The sequence below is a fragment of the Lipophrys pholis genome (assembly GCF_963383615.2).
Source record: "Lipophrys pholis genome assembly, chromosome: 14".
NCBI lineage: Eukaryota > Metazoa > Chordata > Actinopteri > Blenniiformes > Blenniidae > Lipophrys > Lipophrys pholis.
The window spans coordinates 3888431-3909075 of record NC_137633.1 but is presented as its reverse complement, the minus strand read 5'-3'; the positions used below and the strand labels follow the sequence as shown (position 1 = coordinate 3909075).

At 44.5% G+C, this 20645-nt stretch overlaps 1 protein-coding gene across 1 annotated transcript in view; it reads right to left on the bottom strand.

Moving 5' to 3' along the window:
• myt1lb (myelin transcription factor 1-like, b) overlaps nt 1-20645 on the bottom strand; it is a gene marked incomplete at both ends in the record, with an annotated part of 85975 nt that overhangs the window by 40136 nt on the left and 25194 nt on the right. Inside the window, 2 exons of the mRNA XM_080480586.1 lie at nt 1964-3130; nt 9447-9937. Of these exons, the coding sequence (XP_080336712.1) occupies nt 1964-3130; nt 9447-9937 (1658 nt within the window). The remainder of the gene's footprint in view (nt 1-1963; nt 3131-9446; nt 9938-20645) is intronic.

Here is a 20645-nt window from a genome sequence, read left to right as displayed (position 1 = left end):
ATTATATTCACATGTCCCTTTTAAGCTTGGTCGTTTTGTTTTCCTTACAATATTTATATGCTGGTTTTTCCACCGCACGTTAATAAGACGTATAAATGTGTTTGTGGAACACAAAGGGCTTGTGCAATATCATCACTTAAACTACATTTGTGTAACTGCACGCATGAGAGAACTACTTTGCCATCAACAGTAAATTCTCATTCTCACTCTGAAATCAAACAATTTTTTCATTTCTATTTCGATGTGGGGACATGCTGTGAAATTTGATCAAATCTACGTAAAAATTAACAAGTAAGTCATAAAACCGAATCATGCGTCTTATTCATCCGGGGGAAATAAAAAACAAGTCATTATCAATAGTGGCTACCATCCGTCTATGTCACGTTAGGGCCATGTGAGTATGCTGCAATATTGCCATGTCATGTCTGGCTCTTCTGTCTGGCACCAGTGCAATAAAAAGCAGGACAATTTCATGTTGATAAGGAACTTTGTCTGCATGTACAGTCCGTTTTTTTTTCTTTTTTTTCGTAACATATAAATGACATCTTTTGGGGCACATTATTACTTTCACCGTTTGAAGAGTGCATTAGGAAATAAGTCTTTATTTCCATACACGTGCGTGTACACACGGACTCGCCACGCTTCTACTGCAGCGGGGCTGGAGGCAGCCGAGTGGAAGGCGCATTAGAAAGCAGGGGATATTGATTGTGGCTGGGGACGGTCTGCGCTTTGCATAGCAAATGGCCCCCATTACCATACCATCTCTGGATAATTAATGTGCAGTCAGTGTTCCTGTCGTTCGTTATCGGTCATTCTGATACTGTTCAATTTTCATCTCAACCTCATGCTTCTCTTTGAGAGCGGGGTTGGGGTGTGGGGGGCGGGGGTGTGGGGTGTGGGGGTGTGGGGGTCGCTCTTCTCCGAACATGCCCCTCCCTCGCCGGGCTCTGCTTTATAAAACACACACAAGAACCCTGGTCAACGAGTGTCTGCTACTATCTTGCCCGGGGAAAGATGTTATCGTGATGCCGCTGTCTTGCGTCCTCTCATTATTCCAACATTAGCCAGACACAAGGGGCCATGGAAGCCTCTCCAAATTAGCATTTGTCTGGCATTTACTTCACAATATCAACCTGCTGTGAATTGTGTGGCATTTAAGGTGTGATACCATCCTGCTGTGAATTAGGGTGCTCTTATTTGTTGCTCTCATCTGATATCTTCCTTATGGGAGGAAATTATTTAACCGAGTTAAGACGGTGCGGCCTCGTCGTAAAGGGTACGATGAGAGCAGAGTTAAAGAGGCAAACAAAGGAGTTCGCAAGGAGACACCTGTGAATGTCAATGCGATTCTCGCGACAATATTTGGCGTACTGATTGAGAACAGGAGTCGATGTTGTGAATAATTAGCTCTAAGTGTGCCTCTGTCCTTCCTCAATCTGAATGGTAAGTCATAAAAAAAAAAGCTTCCCTTTCTCCCCACAGAATGAATCCTTTCTACAGGCAGAAGGCCTCTATTTTGTAGTTTCATCTCCCAAGTGCTTGCACAGGTTTAAAAATAGGCGGCTTTACCCCAAGCTGCATCACAGGGATGAGATTTGCGGTCCTAACAGGCCGTGCAGATTGCCATTACTTATGCCTGACAAGCCTACCCTCTGATGTTTCCATGCTGGCCTATTTTAACAACATAAGCTGCTGCTGCCGCTCCCGCTGCTACCGAGATGCGAATTTCCAAATTGGCTGAAAAAGCTTGTCCTGGGGTTATAGTGAGGTTCCCAGAATGCATGTGGGCTGTCTCGTCTTCCAGTACAGGATAGATAAAATACAGAGGCAAACATTGGCAGACAAACATTTTTACCTGAGCTTGTTAAACGAGGTAAACGTGTCTACACTTGTGCAGATATGGTCTCCAATGGAATTTGGGTGTGTATCCGAGCGTGTCGGCTGTTCTGAAAGAGCCACTCACCTTTATGGTAGAAAGGTTTCTTCATACCGTCGTGGAGCCGGGCCTTACGTTCCACACCGTAGCCGTGCCGCGGGCCGTGGTCTTCGTGCGCGTACCTCACCCCTTCCCTTCTGGCAGCCTCGGCTGCCATCTTATCCCGCATCGCCTTGGCGCGTTCCGACTCTAGTGCAATGGCCTTCTCCAGCAGGGACAGATTCCCCTTCGTCATGTCAAACACTTCTTCTGACCGGTCCGACGTCACGGAGGCCGTGTCCTCGTCAAAGTCCCGGTGACTGGGGTGATACCGGTCGTCCTGCGCACAACTGGAGAAGGCCTTGGAGCGCGGGCTCAGCTGCTCCTCCAGCTTCATGAGATTGTCCATGTCGGAGTAGTTCCTGTCAAGTGTTCGTCGGTCGTCGTGGCTACCGTGATAGTCCCCATATCCGTGGTGCTGGGGCTGTTGATTGGAATCCCCGCAGGAGAAATGATTTTGCTGGGACGTACCGTTGCGCTCCACAGACTTGGTCTCGCTGAGTTTCCGAGCCAGGTCGAAGCATTGGTTCCGTAGGCACTCCAGACTGCTCAAACACACTTCCTCGTCACTGTTTTCTATTTGTCCATTACCGGTGGTCTTAATTTGTCCATTACCACCGATGTGTGCATTCCCTCCATTGTGGCAACAATCACTTTCGTCCCCGTTCAGAACGGCGCCGCCCTCAAAGTCTTGTCCGTCTAAATTGTCGGACAGCACCGCCCCGTGACCCTGCGCCAGCAGCTTGAGGGAGTCCACCGTCTCCCGAACAACGTCACTGTCAACGTCCAAACTCAGATCCCCCCGCTGCGTTTCATCCCCTTCCTCTTCTTCGTCCTCCTCCTCTTCCTCCTCTTCTTCCTCCTCCTCCTCCTCCTCATCCTCCTCGTCGTCCTCCTCCTCTTCCTCCTCCTCGTCCTCATCCTCTGCGCTGTTGGAGGAGTTGCTGTTCATCTCGGACTCCGTCATGGCGCGGTTGGCGGCGTCCTCTGCGATCTTGCCCAGGTTGAGGAGAGACTTGGCCACGAGTTCGTCGTAGTTCTCGTACTCGTCGTTGTTGTTGTCGTCCTTCTCCATCGTTAAGTCGGACTTGGCATTGCTGCCGCCACCTCCACCGTCGCCCTCACCCCCCTCGCCGCTGCTCATCTGATCGTCCTCTGTAGAAAAGAAAGAACAAACGTCTTGTAATTTCATTTCCGTCATTCTATTTTACTAGTAAATCAGATTTCTGGGGTTGGTCCATCTAAATTGGATAAGGAACTCTTTGCTTCCCCTAATAATTTACTTTGAGAGTCTTAACAGCAGCTTGTGTTCTGAATTGTGAATCAGCACAGGAAGTTAAATATAGCAGTTTGGGAAAGTTCCAGAGAAACATGCTCTGCTAAATGAGAATTTATGAAACCAGGGACTATATCTCTGGCAAGTCTCATTTTTACTCTAATTCCCTAGATTTCTCTAGAAAGAAAGTATTCCCTGGACTCACAATTCATATTACAACCAAATAATTGTGTAACGAGTAAATGAAAGAACATTTTATTTACTGTTCAGCAATGCAAAATCAAAACACTGCAAGATAATCTTTAAATTAGTGTCTTTCTTTTTGCGGGAGAGTCTAAACTCAGCGATGATATTCTGTTCTGTTATACGGTGTACCACGTCGGTAGCTATTCATCGTTTGCTTGTAAAGTTCTTCTTTTTTTTTTTTTTTCATTCAATCATCAGTATCTTTAGACTTCTTTTCAGTGCCTAATTGATTCTGACAGACTGCAAAAGGTTACTGAACCTCTTCTGTCAGTAATTTCAAGCACTCACTCCTGGAGCACTTCCAATCTCTCCTTTCACATTTCCGCCCTGAGCCGCCAAGAGCACATTGCTCACATCGGCGTCACATTTACCACTTACATTCCTGCAGAGAAAATGAGCCCAAAGGCCCACTGACACACACGTATGAACGAACACAAAAACACACACGCACGCACACACGCATTTGTAAAACATCACTCGTGGAGCCTACAGACATTATGTATTCTCTCGTCAGTTAACATAACTGAGAACCCTGCAAGTAGTGACGGCAAACCTTAACGGTGTAGTTAGTATGTCAGGCCACGAGTTGGCGCTGGCATACTAACTACAACAACAGACAACAATGTGCTATAAACATCAACAATGGCGAGTAGACGGACATTCATATGGACAGACGCCAAAGTTGGATGACGGGTGACTCAAATATAAAGCTGCCAAGTCCCAGGAGAAAATGTACTGGGAGTCATGACACTATGGAGGCCGCCATTGTTGTTATTGTCCATTTACTTGCACGGCGTTGATGCGCATGCGCAGTAGCAGCGCTGCCACCATGTACTTGGGACAGAGCCCGAGCGCTTCCAGAAAGTGTAGTTCTCGCCAGTCTACATGGTGACAGAACCCCGGTGTTTTCAAAAAGTTCCACCTTGGGAGCCAATTTCAAAAAGCTGTTTTATCAGTGGCACGTGTGGTTGTCGTGCAAACAGACACTCAAAAGGCAACCAAAGGTCAGTTTTCCCGTGTAAACGGGGCCTAAATCATCAAAAACATGTGAAACTGTTCAGGTGTGTTGAATGGAAACCAACTTTTTGGGTTTATTTTCAGGTTTTGGACCTGACAAAAACAATAAACACACAAGAATCATAAATGAGAGATCTTAATTTTGCCACAAAAACATGAAAACCAACTTCTGAAAAAATGCAGCAAATCCTTCGTAGAACAAATCATCCCAGCAGGGATTATAAATGAGCAAATCGTGCAAAGTATTGTATGACTTTTGTATAAATATACCCCCAGAAATCTGAATGCACAAAGACTCATGCAGACTTTCTTGCGCCATGCGCTCCAGTCTAATGAGAGCAACACAATATCGGTGCTCGGTGGGTGAGGGCTTTGGAGCGGGGAGAGGGAACAGTCACGAATGACCAGGCACATATTTCGACGCGGGACAGGGTTCTTACAGCAACCTCCTGCGCCAGGGGTTTAATTTCTGATGGAAGGAAAACATGACGCTTGGAAAGCAATTTGAAGAGCAATCAAGGTACACAAAGGAGGATATGGAAAGGAACCAGATTAACTGGAGGAACAGAGAGGCTGTCCCAGCCCGAGCTGTCGTGCTGCTGGATTAGCCACGGAAGACGTGCATGCCACTGAGGATTGGTTAGAAGCTCCACAATATCGCCTATGTTGGATTTTGCCGATTGAAATCTGCAAAGGGACCATGCAGTGCTGCATTGTTGGGGCGAATGGGCACCATGGTAATGGCGCGTATGGAAGGATCTCACAGTTTTTCTCTGAAGGGAATTGCAGCACGTCCTTCTATTCCCACAATCATTGCAGTGATTATAGAGCTCCTGCCATGAGGGGGGGAGGATTTGCAGAATTCATACTGGCAACAACAACTCACAGAGCACTTATCAGAAATACACAGTAATCAGCCACTACCCATAGAGGACGAGGCTGCTGACAGGCCGAGGAGACAGGGAGCAGCAGTCCACCGTCTCGGCGTAGAGGATAAGACCTCGGCTCTGGGCTCTAATGAACACCCGTCTGTAACGATGTTTTCACATGTCTGCAAGAAAATAGGCGCATTGCTGCCGAGATGCCACATCAACACTTTGGGTGGGTAGAGCTGCGCGCCAAACAGGGTTAACACACTCCTCTCTCTGAGCTTCACTCTTAATTGGACTTGAAGGCACTGTCAGGTCCAATCGTGATGCGGGGGTGCAAAGCAAGAATCTGCTGGAGAGAAACCTGCCAGATCTGGTGTTGGGCACGTCAGCGGCGGGGGGGTGGGGGTGGGGGTGGTGGGGGCTAACATATGGGGCAGGGGTTTCTTGGATCCCAGTCTCCACAGTGGGTGATATTTTTACATCATGTCTCCGGGAGAGGCATAATTAAACAAGTGATTTGATTAGCTCTGCTTTAATATTTCTATCATTATGAACCTGTCAAGGAACCAGTAAATTAGGATCTTTTGATTTCAAGAGAAGGAGAGACAAAGACGGTTCGGTTGCGTGCAGGAATAATCAGGGCTGCAGCTTCAGTAATTCACCACGATTTGGTCTTTTTTAGATTCTGACAAACATCTTTTGGAGGAGTAAAACAATATCAATGGGATATAATTGGAAAGACGAAACCATGCTGATTTTAGCCCTCAGTTTAGCCACTTCATTTGTAATTGTTGAAAAAAAATAAAGGTTTAATTTTCTTTTTTTAAATCTCTCTGAAATCAAAGTCACAATTTGTTGTGTACAAAACATTTAGTAGTTGGGCAATACTCTTCCAGAATAACACCAGTGATCAAGGATTATTGATGTATAATCATAGTCAGGAAAGAAAAAAAAACTAAACAAAACAGGCCGAACGCTGATATATGTTTCTTACAATTAGCACCAATGTCAAAGCTGTTGTCACATCTTTGGCAAAATAAATAAACTGGCTTTTCCATAAACTCTTCATTTTAATTTTCTTTATTTGTGTTCCTTCATGTAAAGCGTCTTTGCGGGCCCAAAAAAGTGCTATACTAGGTTGATGAATAAATCATTAATGATTCTGAAATAATTTGAGGAGCATGCACATGTTTAAGAGTCAGAGGTAGTTGGGCAGAGCACCACCGAACTGCTGATGATAGTAATTAGTCCTGTAATGCTCGGAGGTCAGGGAACTTCAAAACATTCAAATTCTTCAAAAAGACATTAGTGTTATGATTGCATGAGGTTATTGTGACGCCTCTTTGTGATGTGAAACGAATATTTATACACGTCTTTCACTGCTACATGAATACCTTTATATGTGTGCCATATAGTGTATGCAAATAATATTTTTGCATGAATAACAATAAGAGTACATTACACATTATTGGCTTTTTTGCCCCCCTTATTTTGATATAATATAATATTTTGCAATATCAAACACGGACACTACATAATAGCAATATATTAAATATATAGCATATAGAAGATGAATGGGTATTGTTAATACTCAAGTTTAATTCATTGTATATATATATATATATATATATATATATATATATATATATAACATGTCCTTTGATGAGAGATTTTGGTCCTATATGTTTTTCAGCTCCTTTGATTACCATTAAGGCAATAAATGTGTTTATCTGTGAAGTACCATGTTGTTCCTTCATCATTGTTTATGTGTTAAATAGCAGTTAATACGACATCAAAGAATTAGAGGTGCGAATCCTAATCGCACTTCACACCTTTAACCTGAGCTTATGGCTCATTCTAGATGAATTAACAGAGCTGTCAAGAGCCAGATGGGATGTAAAGACTCAGTTTAGTTGTACTTTCTCTCACTGTAAGTCAGCGCCTATCTGCCATGGCGGCGCCGGCCAGTAGCTTTGAGCGTTCGGTCTAGAGCGTATATATGTCTACTGTGTAATTTCTCAATGCCAACAACTGAAATACTTCATCCAATGCACAGTCCACACAACTATATAAGAAAAAACATCATCTCATCATCAAAAATAGAAGTGTTTTTAAGAGATAGATTAGAAATATGCTTGTTTTATTGGAACTTGTATGTAGTAAACACAGCAGGGAAGAGTCGAAAGGTCGACCTCACCCTCTGGTCTACACATTCTTCCTCTGAGTGCGAAATATTAACAGTGATCCCACAAACTTGACTTAACAGACCAGCTCAGAAAATATGAAATTACTGTCTTTCATATATAAGAAACACTGAGTTGTCAACTCTTGTGCACAAAGAGTGAAACTTGAGTGATTTACAGTTAAACTAACACTCAGACAGAATCTGCCTCGTACCAACACGTATATATGGGTTGATATCTGGTGCTTTTAAAGACACCTCACCCAAATAAATGACATTTGCTGGGAGATTTAAACTTTGAAAGTAACAGCAGTAACATTTATCACGGTCCTTCTTTTAAGTTTGGCTGCTGGACGTCAGACAAAATGGTGTCTCATGTGGTAAATCAACATTCACCCTCCTCTGATTTCATCACAAATCGCACTCTGCTGGTAAAATATGAAGCTACAACCTGAAAGCAAATTCGACACTGCCACTGTCGGGAGGATAAAACAACGGACCTGGTCAAACGTTTACACAGAAATGTAGTTTACGTGTAAGGCCACTAGCGGGTGCTGTTAGTTTGTTTTTGCATCTAAACCACACACACATGCGCGCCAGAGAACAACAGATTAACAAACATTAACAGACATCTGTGTGGACAGACGACCAGAGTTAGATTCTTATTACAGTGACTCAACTATAAAAACTACCAAGTCCCAGGAGAATATGGGCTGGAAAAAAAAAAAGATCGTTATTGTCCATCTACTCACATGTGCAGAAGAACGATTCATGTGGTGCACATGCGCAATAGCAGTGTTTCAGTAAAGTTTAATTTCCAACCATTTCCAACTTGGGAGCCATTTTCAAAAAGTTGCGTTTTCAGTGGCTCAGAGCGCCGTTGTCTTGTAAACAGACACACAAAACGCAACAAGAGTTTTCCGGTTATGCTTGAAAACGTTGTGTAAATAGGGCCTGAATCAGCCAATGTGAAAAATAACAAACAAAAAAAAAAAATCACCTCAACCTCAAAATCTGTACAATCAACACGTCCAACAATTAAGATGTAGTAGTTTGCAATATTTACAGATTAAAACTTTCTCCTTCAGACACAGAACTGGGAAAATAAGGTTTTTCAACTGCATGTTTCCTGTTTCCGCTGCAAAAACTACTTTTATCTATTGATATTTCAACAACGTGAGCACCAAGTTTAATCAACAAGCATGAAAGTAATGGCTGAAATAACATTGTCTTATCAATACTACAACTGACAAAAAAGCCTCAATATAGAAACTGAAATGAAAAAGCACATTTTGTAAACGTTCAGTGTCGAACCCACGACCAAATATTCCCACCAAATGGATACAACCTCTGAGAATTGATGGGAGCTTTTCTTCCTGGTAAAATCACATTGCAACAAAGGATCCATCACGTCTCCTTCTACACCTTTTGTTTTCAGATCTTGAGCTCAGACTGCTGATCGTGCTGTAATCAGGACTGTATAAAACTAAACCAAACTAGAATTGATTTTAAGGCCACGTGTCGGGCCGCTTCTTAGCGCCGTCGCCAACTGTGATGCAGCTCGCTGAGGAATCCTCAACGTTACTGCCACCATGTGGGAAAGAACACAGCGCGCAGCGATCCCGACGCGAAGCAGAGAGTTTTGCTTCTTTGTAAAGGCGGAACGTGATGTGACACGTTCCGCTCTGAGCTGATAGGTGGTTTGGTTTCCGCCAGACGGATTCAGGCTAGCAGTATTTGTTGGAACATGAGTGTACTGGCTGTCTTGCTGCAGACTTAAAAATTGCTGCTCAGACATGAGAATGGTTTCAATCTTTTTGTACTGTTGGAGGTTGTTTGGCTGTGAGTCAATAAAATATGAAGAGACCATGTCCTCACCTTGCCCTTGGTGCTGCTCTCCATCCTCCTCCTCCTCTGCGTCTTCGTAGTCCACTTCCTCTACTGCTCCCTCCTCCTCCTCCTCCTCCTCTTCCGTCTCCTCCACTCTCTCCTCGTCACCCGCCTCCTCTTCCTCTTCCTCCTGCTCCACCTCTACTTCCTCCTCCTCCTCCACCCGCTCTCCGTCGCTTCTCTCCACCTCCCCGTCCTCCTGCTCCATTTGTTCCACGTTGTAGTCCATGTAGCCTTCGACCTCCTCCTCTTCCTCCTCCACTTCCCCCACTTCCTCCTCCTCCTCCTCCTCCTCCTCTACAGGGCCTTCCTCCTCCTCTTCCTCCCTGTCGTCCATCTCCTCGGTCCCGTCGGTCTCGTAGCACTCCTCCATCGTGGAGTTGTCCATGTCATCCAGGTAAGTGCTCCTCTTGGGAGAGGTTTCCAGGGTTTGTCTGTCCAGGCTCTTCCTCTTCTTGGCCAGAGGGCAGCCGTACACACTGCAGTGGACAGATAAGGAGGCAGCTGTTAGCCATTAGCTGTTTGCTACACCAGCTTAGAAACGCTAATGATCATTTTGTACTCAGGCATCCTGATAGACGAGCGGTTAAAGCACACGGGAGGCCAGGTAACTTATGCTCAACTTCCCTTTAAATGTCCTTAATTAGACGCGTGTCCATTAACTGTTGAGCACTTCTAATTAGTCAAAGAAACCTTTCTGATGAAAAGTGTGTCGCGTCAGTGGCCGCTAAGCTAAACCGTCAAAGAACTAGAAGCACAATCTCTCCGCTCAGCCAATCACAAATCAGCAAAAAGAAAATAAGTGAAGGGTGTTGATCAAATTAAATGGCACTACTGTTCGAAATATACATAAAAATGGTAATGTCCGACATGACTCTATTCTTGTGGCTAAAGCTGGACGAGACCAAAATGTCTTCATTAATATTCAATATCAATGGATGCAGAGAAAAATATGGGCACGAAACAATCACATTCAAGAAGCTAATCAGGTCACTGTGATGAATACGGAAACTACTTCAACTTCACAGTGAGTTAGGCAGAATCGTGAAAGATGAATGTTGAATTAGTTCCAGAAGTCCTCAACTTCTTCTTCCCCAGATTGCTTCTCAGAAAGGCTGCTGACTTCAATCTCTGATCTCATGTCACGATGAGGCCAAACACCAGCAGACACAGACTCTTAACAACATGCGAAAGCAGGAACCATCGCCAGTTTTGGTCTAGAGTCTCGAAAGTGCTTTATTGTCATTGTCTTTGACTCTATAAATGTAATATTGACAACCTCGCAACAGGCAAAGACTAAGGTCCCGTTTACTCAACGTTGCATTTTCATTAAAGAAAAGTTTTGTGTTTGCACAGCAACATTTTCCAACGAAATGAAAGAAAAATATGTCGTTTTCATGTTGAGCCACTAGTGGGTGCTGTTGTTTGTCTTTGTAATAAAACCACTCAGACATGCATCGAGCAAAACGCTATGAAATGCAAAAATGGTGAGGAAACAAACTCACGTATGGACTGACGATGGATTGAGATTATAGGTTGGCAGTAGCAGCGTTTCATCCCCATCCGTTTGCATGCAGACGAAGTTTTCAGTGGCGTCAAGCACCGTTGTCGTGTAAAAACGGACAACCTAAACGCAACTAGATGTTTTCACTTGAAAACGTTGTCATGTAAACGAGGCCTCAGTCTGCACTGATAATCTCTCACGCCTGACCAAGTGACCCTCAAATCTGAAGCTCCGTCAGACAAAAACTAAACAAAAAAACTAATGATTGCTTAAAGACAGGTGATTTTCTTCTTCTTTCTATTTTGTGATTTTACATAGGTGGTCCTGAGGCGGCGAGGCAAGTAGGGCACGGGAGTAACCCAAGAGGAGGAATAATAAATGGAATAAACATGATGAATAGTCACAGTGCGCTTCAGCGCTCACGCAATGGCACACTAATAAAATGCTTCATTTCGTCCACAAAACAGCCACAAAGGAATCGAATCTCTATCTCTCGAATAAAGAAAAACATTCAACATCAATCTGTTCTACAGGCGAAAGGGCGATCACCGCGCGTGCCCCGCGGACACTCGGAGCCGAACCGAGGTGCCCTCGTGCGGAAGTGAGGCGAGCGCGGCGCAACACAATCGCCTGGCTGGAATTGAGTGCACGGGTGGGGAAGACAACCTGTAGCCTGATTAATTGAATCTAGCCGAGGCACCTCTGGCTTTAATGTATTCTCGGACTCCCCTCGGCAGCAGGGGGACACATCCTAATCTGATAATCTGATAATCTGTGTATTTGCTCAGGCTATTGATCACAGGGGCTTAATCCATTTGATTCATCAAACCCCTGAACTGCTACCTGCCTCCCCTCTTGTGTGAGTCTCGTACGTGTGACTATTTTATTTTTTTATTTTTTCCACAGTACGTGTGCAGCTGTTGTATATTTATGAGTGCCTGCATGTGTGGCTGTGTGCACACACTTGGCACGAGAGCACAAAAGCACCCACACAGTCAGAATGATGATGAGTTCTGCTGAGTGTTTTGGCCATCAAATAAACCCCCTGTCCAGGCTGGAGTGTAAGAGGGCTAAACACGCTTTGGGCATGTTCACTCGGCTGTGAAATATCCCTGGCTCCTATTTTTTACAACCTCTGGATGTTTCCCCGGTTCTGCACTACTTAGAGCGAGAGCTGATGTGAATGAATGGCACAAGGCTGTGTGTGGGATTTAAAAAGAAGGAAAGAAAAAAAAAAAAAAAAGGTCCTTGTTAGTCAGTGGCACCGGCTTTTGCGGTGGGTCGTAGATACTAATTCACAGGGTTAATACGTTAAAAAAACACAAAAGAAACTGTACTGGCCTGAGGAAAAGAACACGATCGTATCTTAATGGCAAACTTTAATAAAAGTGATTTTAATGCGTTTTTAACATTAAACTAAACTGAATGTAAAAACTAGCAATCTTTTGTATGGCTACATCCGACTTTGGGTCATGGGGGGGGCTGACGGGGTACGACCTGGACATGCCGACGGTCAATAAGAGGATTTCACACAGAACAACACAAACGCATTTTCAAGGTTTCAACACGCGAATGGATCCATTACCTGCACACAGGGACAACATGCAAACTCCAAACATGAGCCCAAACCACTTCACTACGCAGCAGGAACCCGTTGAAAAAACAAGGAATAAAGTCCAAATGGTGACAACCTCGCTACCTAGTTTAACTCTTTTAAATCTCATTTTAATCTTCCAATCCACTTTGAAACTTAAGTTTAAAAGCTGCAAACATCCCTTCAGCAAATGGCTTTCATTCTGCGTCCGTCAGGATGATGGATAACATGGTCTCGGTGTAGCCGTTGGGAGTTTTCAGTGAAAGCAAGCATGAGGTGCAAAACAATTGACCCCCCCCCCACACTTTCTTTTGAAAGTCGCAAACAAAGGATTGTCATTGTCCGACCAGGAACACACATGATGTGGCGGCGCCATCTCATGTATTTATTTTAAAATACTGTACATGAAGGGGTTAATCTAATAATCGAACTATCAAACTAAGTAAGTTAGTCTTGAGCTAATCTGGTGACCTTGTGCCTGATTCAGTTATCTTATGACAACAGTCTTATTAAGTTCAGTAATGTTAGCATTGTTTTTCCGAGTAAAACAATGAAGGTGGTGAAAGAATACGGCTGAAACGACACTGCTCCATATGAGGATGGTTTTTAATTTGAGGGTAAGCCTTTGTTTTTGGTTGCAAAGCTTATCAGTTTTCATTGAACAACATTGATAGAACCAAAATTATAACAGAGTTTTTATTGTTCGGACTAATAGTGAAGATGAAACAGGTATTGCAATAACATGTTATCTCTTCAGGCTTCATATTTGTATGCCGCATGATAATAACTACTGGGATGAGGACTTAACTATTAAGTAAAAAAAAATATGAACAACGACTAAATTCTAATTGATTTTGACCTTGAATAGTGTGTGGCCATTGTTTGCATGCTTGAAAAAATACATTTTGACAATGCGAATACAGCCAACAGAAAAATGTGATCTAATAAATGGCAAGAAAACTTTTTAAATCAGCTTGAAACACTGCGTTTGATCAATGTAAATGTGTTTAGCAACAGGAATAATCCCTGCAGAAATTCACTTTTATGTATTTGCATGAGGCAAAGTCCAAAGCGTGGTTCAGCTGATTGCAGCGGTTATTTGCCGATGGTCTTAGTAGATACCTGAATCCGTTTCCTTTTTTTTTACCTCGTGTCAGTGTGCACCACCGTCCAATATCCTATCCATTCTCCACTCTCCCTCCCTCGCCGTCTCCTCAGCCCCTCACGTCCATCAGTCAGTCAGGGTCCAGTCAGCTGGCAGGCTCAATCTCACCCGGCGCAGGGATTCCTTAATGGTCTGACCCCCTGCACCCCCCCGCAACCAGGGGCCTCATTTCATTAATCTAAGCCCACATGGAAACTCATTCCCTGCCTGACAACCTCTCCCCCAGGGCGGTGAGAGAGGTTCTGCGGGACAGTCGGGGAGTGTGTGTGTGTGTGTGTGTGTGTGTGCACGCAGCGTCACGGTGATCAATAGTGCTTGTGACCAAACATCTCAAAAGCACATTAAAATGCCACTCATCCCAGCCCCTCCGTTCCAGGCCCTCTCCAAATAAATCAAGGGCCGGTCCCAGCAGGTTAGCGGCTGCCAAGGCAGGCGGGCTGGCAGGAGAGGAGGATAGGTAAGTGAGAGGAGGTGGGGAGCGAGGGGGGCGTGCGAGAGGCAGATAGACACAGGTCTGCACCCTCTCTCTCTCTCTCTCTCTCTCTCTCTCTCTCTCTCTCTCTCTCTCTCTCTCTCTTTCTCTCTGACCACAGTTTCTACCTTCATCTTAACAATAAAGCGGTCTTAAGGCAGCGTTTCCTGTCTCGCCCGCCGACAGGTATTAATGTGACTACACCTGAATCGCTCGGAGAATCGTGTGGTGGTGGTGGTGGTGGTGGTGGTGGTGGTGGGGTTTGAATTGTGATAATCGCTATGCCACATCAGCTAATGGATAGCAAATAATAAATGCCAGGTTGTGTATTTTTTCATTGTGGTTTTAAAAGGAGTCAAACGCTCTCCGTGGCTCCAGGTCAGGATTGTACAAACAAAGACGCCTTTTAGCCGAGAGCGAACGCGCTTTCAAATCGGGCGAGGTTCAAAGTTCCGCCGGCGCTGTAAAGGAGAAGAAGAAGGAGCTTCAACTTGAGATCCTTTCAAACACGACCGAATATAAAAAGAACTGTTGACGACGGAAAGCTGCGCTACTTAAGTGGTTTGCGCATAAATGTAAGTTCTTTCAATATTACATTGGGGAGACAAAAGCTGAAGAAGTTTGCAGCAGGATTCCTCAACAAAACACAATGTGATTAACTTCACAAATGTTCTAACTAAATCTAGTTACAAACAATACAAAATATCCACAAAACAACTGAGTTGAACTGACATCTCGGATTGAAAGAAGTGAGTCAAATCTTTGGTTTGTGGAATTTATTGCAACATAAGAGTTAAAAGAGCTTTGAAATCTTCAAGTACAAGCTTCAAGCTGAAATACTTTGTCTGCAAAAATAAGCTTGTTTCAGGGCTTTGCGTCTCATGTATTTATTCTTTTGTAAATCTTATTAAATTAAATTCGGCTTGTCCGTCAATTAGCATCCGCGTATAGTATTTGGCTAAATTGTGCCAATGCTACCAGACAATTCAAGGTGAAAACGTAAAACTTTCGTTGTGTTTTGGGAGTCCGTTTACACAAAGATGGAGCTCAGAGTCACTGAAAACACAACTTTTTGGGGAAAACGCTCCAACTCCATCTCCATGGAAACGTGGAAAATTTTAACTTTTTTGGAAACGCTACTACTGCGCATGCGTCAGCACGGACGTAGTAAATAGTTCTTCTGCACATGCTCAAGTAGATAGACAATAACAACAATGGCGTCTTTCAGAGTGGCATGGGTCGCAGTTCATAGTCTCCTGTCACTGTAATAACAATCCAATATGGTCGTCTGTTCATACGAATGTCTGTGTACTCGCCATTGTTTATACCGTATTGCGTCCGTCTGTGCGTGTGTGTGTCTTCATTACAAAATCAAACAACAGCACCCACTAGTGGCCCAACATGAAAATTACACCCTTTTCAACTTTTCTGCCGTTTCTGTGTAAACAGACATTGTTTTGAAAACGTTGTCGTGTAAATGCCAGACTTTTACGAAACGAAAATACAAAAACACTTTTCACTTGAAACGTTGTTGTGGAAACGCAGCCTCAGTTCGTTAATCAATCGCCCACCTTTGGAATGATTGGCCGATGGGTAAATGGGCGGGGCTGAACTCTAACTTCAGTCATAAAAGATTTCAAGAATGCTGAGTAGGTTTTTTTTTTTTCCCCCCACATTTGAGGTTGACAGCAATCCCGGTCAATTTTTAAAGTCCATAGAACCTTAAAAGCCCAAGACATGGCATCCATGACAACAATGTAGGAGTACACAAAGAAACGACGTTTACTGATTTAGGAAAGATAAGGTAAGTAAAACTTCTTCTCTTCTTCTTTCTTTACAGTGTACAGTACACTGCAGCAGATATTCACAGTTCCTGCTTTCTGAGAGCAGCTGAGGAGAATCTCATGTAAATGACTTCTAATCGTGGCGGTGTCGAGAGGCGTTGTGCACAGCCCGAACAGCCCGGCGTCTCGGGCGTCCTCCCGTCCCTGAGCTGTCAGGTTGTTGTGACACCGCTGAAAAAGGTGCGTTCTCCCCGGCGCCTCTCCAACGCCTCCCCACGCCGCCGCGGTGACTAAGCCGCAGGAAGCCTCCACAGCCTGGCCGTCCCACGTTCCCTGGCTCGGGCGCCGTGTGACCTTGGCTTACGAGCGCTCGTCATCGCAGGCGCCGCGTCCCACACTCGCCGCTCTTGGCAAATTAAATTTCCAGAAATAATTAGGTGGCGTTTCAATTAAAAAGAAAAGAGAGAGAGAGAGAGAGAAGAAAATTGGGCAGTGAAAGAAAAAGGTGATGAGAAATTCCTGTGAATATTCTAAGTTTTCTTTGTCCCCTCCCCCCTACAGGCAGAATGGAGAGGCGGCAATCACAGAGGAAAAAAAGGCTTCAGATCACCAAAAAAAAAAAAGGCCACTTCATATTTTATGGAGTGGGCATCTTCGGCATTATAAGATGGAACAAATTCTATTACGGTGTGAACAAGTGGCCCCTTTAATACAGAAAAAAAAAAAAAAGCCTTCCACAAGCAGAGAGGGCCCGTTCCAGGAGAGGCAGAGCGCGAGGGAGGGAGAGGAGAATGCAGAGCTCCTGTTTGGCTAATTTTGGGCGACAGTTGAGCGACTGCTGGAATGCGACAGCGTTCCACGGTGCCTTTATTAGCAGTCATATTAGCGGCTGTTCGCAGCAGGGGCAAAAGCTTTAGCCAGTCATTAGCATCACATGCTATTTGTCTCCCTGACACGGGGATGAGGCTGCCGTTGCCTCCTCTCGCTGCTGCTTTTTACCCCCCCCCCCCCCCCCCCCAACACTCCTCCTCCAACACTCCTCTCAGCCTCGCCGTCTCCTCCTGTCACCCGGCGTTCTCGCCTCACATCCCTCATAACCTCATCTGCCTCCTCTCCCACCCATACGTCCATTTTCCCCCCACATATATCTCGCAGTCTCCCGTGCCAACCCCTCCACATATTTCCACCACTTTTTGCCCCTCGGCTCACTGCAGCCTCTCTCGTTCACCTCCCCCACCCCCACCTCCACCCCCAACCCCCTTTCGCTTCCCACAGACGGTAGACGGAGGGAATGCACCACCTCTGACTGTGCTCCCTATCCAGCAGCAGGATCTATAGACACGTGTGGCAGAGCCCCGTCTCCATGGTGATACCCTCCAGAAATCCATGAGGGATTCGCCATCCTCACAAGGCAGCCAGTGAGGGAAAAAAATCGAGAGGAACGGCAGAAGGGAGAGAAAATGAGGAGGTGGGGAGGCAGAAATTAGAGAGTATAGGAGCCAGACAGATAGAAGGGAGGATGTATGTTTTTTTGGGTGTCTGTGTGTGTGTGTGCATATTTGCATGTGTGTACATACTTCTTTTGTGTGTGCGATAAAAAGAAGAAGAAAAAACAACCACAACCTGGGCGATATACAGTAGTAGACTTGAAAAGTAGTGTGTGTGTGTGTGTGTGTGTGTGTGTGTGTGTGTGTGTGTGTGTGTGTGTGTGTGTGTGTGTGTGTGTGTGTGTGTGTGTGTGTGTGTGTGTGTGTGTGTGTGTGTGTGTGTGTGTGTGTGTGTGAGAGGAAGAGGAGAGAGGATCATTTCAGAGCTGTCAGAGCTTCTCCAGCGAGCAGGGGGAGAACAAAAGGCAGTGTCTTGGTGCAGGAGGCTCGGCTCGCGGCAGACGATGCAATTTTGGGGCGTTTTCTGGCGGCTCAGGCTGCAGCTTGCATATCAGCTGTGGCCCATTCGCACGCTCTCACACACACACACACACACACACACACACACACACACACACACACACACACACACACACACACACACACACACACACACACACACACACACACACACACACACACACACACACACACAGTGTGCGGCAGAATGACTGTCAGACCGTCCTACAACTCATGAAATATTACTTCACCAGCCGCGGTCTTGAAGTAATCCTCACCATCGGGGGAAACTTGCATGATCGTCGCGTGCAAAAGTGAATATTTCTGCACCGCGGTTACATGCACATTAACACAGAAGTCTTAATAATTTGTCCTGTTTGTTTCAGCAAAGCGGCGACATGCCTGGATTCAGCAATTCTTGACGGCACACTAATTAAAGGCAATGGAATGCTAAGAGGCAGAATGGCTTTTCAGCCTGTAAAACACACGTAGCCTGCAGATAATAAACTTTTAGTCAAATGACTTCAACAGCGACTGCCACTATTGCACTCCATTTCTGGATTTTATCAGCCATGCCGACGCGCGTGTCCTTACAGGCGACAGTCATGGACTCTCTTCTCTTTGTACCAGCGAGCCCAGCCTGCCCACGATACGGTACGCCATTCAGCACATCCCATACATATATTCTAACTCCACAAATTTTGTCCCGAGACCTTGGCCGCTCTGTTTTGCTCTTTTTTTTTTTCCACCTGCATGAGGATTGCCAGCTTCAACACATCCCCAGTCACACTTCCACTCTATTTAATATCGTACTGCCGTCTCATACAGGATAAATGCTGCTCAGTGCTAAGCTAACGGAAACACGTCAAAGCTGTGTTGTTTTTTGTTTTGTTTTTTACTTTTTCAGAGAGACGAAAAGTACTTCGTAATTCCCGATTTTAATGCATCTGGTGCTTCTGTTACCTCCCAGTCTGCTTTTTCTTTGCAGAAGTGTGCTCACGTCTCTCACACACTCTGCTACGGTTACTGTACTGGAGATTTCAGTCACTCCAGTCAAACTATCATCCATCCATTTGTCCCGTCCTCTTTCCTCTTTCGAGCCCGAACGTCTTGCTCGTTGCGTCAGCATCTTGCGTTGAATTATGGCTATACGGATTCTATTGTTGCCACGCATACCCTCAACATACAACCATATTTACATGACCAAACCTCAACAAGCTGAAGCTGAAGTTCATGAAAGATCTGACTTGTTTTAGGGTTCTGCTCAGCCTTGTAGCGCCGCATTATGTAAGAACAATATATAAGAATGTAATACATTTTCAACTCATTATGTAACAATTTTGTAATAATCTCCCACATTTTGAAATAAACTTTGCCACATTTTGTAATAACTTGTTACATATTGCAACATTTATTACAAAACGCGGGTTAAATGATTAAACATACTCAGTGGTACTTTACAATCTGTTTTTTTTCTCTCATTATTTAACATAGAACTATGTCTACGGATAAAGTCCAACATTTATATGACATAATGCATCAAATTACTACAGAATTTTTTATTTTTTTTTTATTACATAATGATTTGAAAATGTATTACATTATTATAATGCACCATTATTACATGATGCGGCGCTACAAGCCTTTAAATGTCCGTCACTAAACTCTGACACAACCGGACCCAAACAACTCATCAAGTAACTCTCATGATCATGACGATCGATTGTACGTATTAAGACACACAAGCAGGTCCATCACGGGATATCGCCAAGCATTTCTATGTTAACACTCGACAGATAGACTTTAAGGTTTGAGCTGGGGATCTAGTGGAATATTGATATGTGTGTCAAACAAGCTGCTTTGCATAATGCTAAAGTGGAAGTCGTGAGCAAGGGAGCTCATCGGGCAGCTCGTTCCCGGGCTGTAATGCAGCGATCTGTCATGCCGCAGCTAGAATCACTCTTGGATTAGCCAGGTAAGGAGTCTCTCCACCGAGGTAATGACTTCAATCAATCACAAACCCCCAACTCAGGAGACGCACAGAGAGAGAGGCCGGCTAGTTAGGCGCTAACCCATCAGCCATTTTGGGAGGAAAAAAGGAAATCCTCCTCCCGGCTTGTCCACGTGTCTGTGTGAGCCACGCCGGAGGCCGTCACAATAGCTGTTTATTTGGGTAAGCTGAGAGAGACGAGCCGAACACAAAGAAGAAGGTTAATTAGACTTCAAGCAGAGCTCAGATAAAACCTTTTCCCCTTCATCTTTGTAGCCAGAACTCAATAGTCGCCACTAACTGTATGGGAAACCACCTACATGGCTGAAATCCAGACTCAATTACTTTGATTAATATGGTTATTGACCGTCTAACAATGCCGCATATTGTCAAATCATGATTAACTTGTTTGCCTAACACACTGTCTCAAGAAAATATTGAAGAATGCCCGTCATGATTTGGGAAAAAGAGCAAGGCGACAACATCAAGCTGTCAGATCGATTGTGGGAACAATGTGCGAGCTCAACTGAAAACCCTCAGTTTTCCCAATAATTACACTTTGAATCTTTTTGAATAAATAATTCTGAATGAACAAATGTCAAGTCTCTCAAATAATGCTTCAATTTCTAGATTAGTCCTTTTTCTTTTTTCAGTACAAACAGCATGATTAGCTAGAAGCTGGATGAAGGGTCATTTGATGGGTTATTCTAATAATCCAGTCTCCCTCTAGAACAACTCTAGAACAACTCTTTAAGCTGGATGGATGCATTACTGAGGTGATTCGCAACCGTT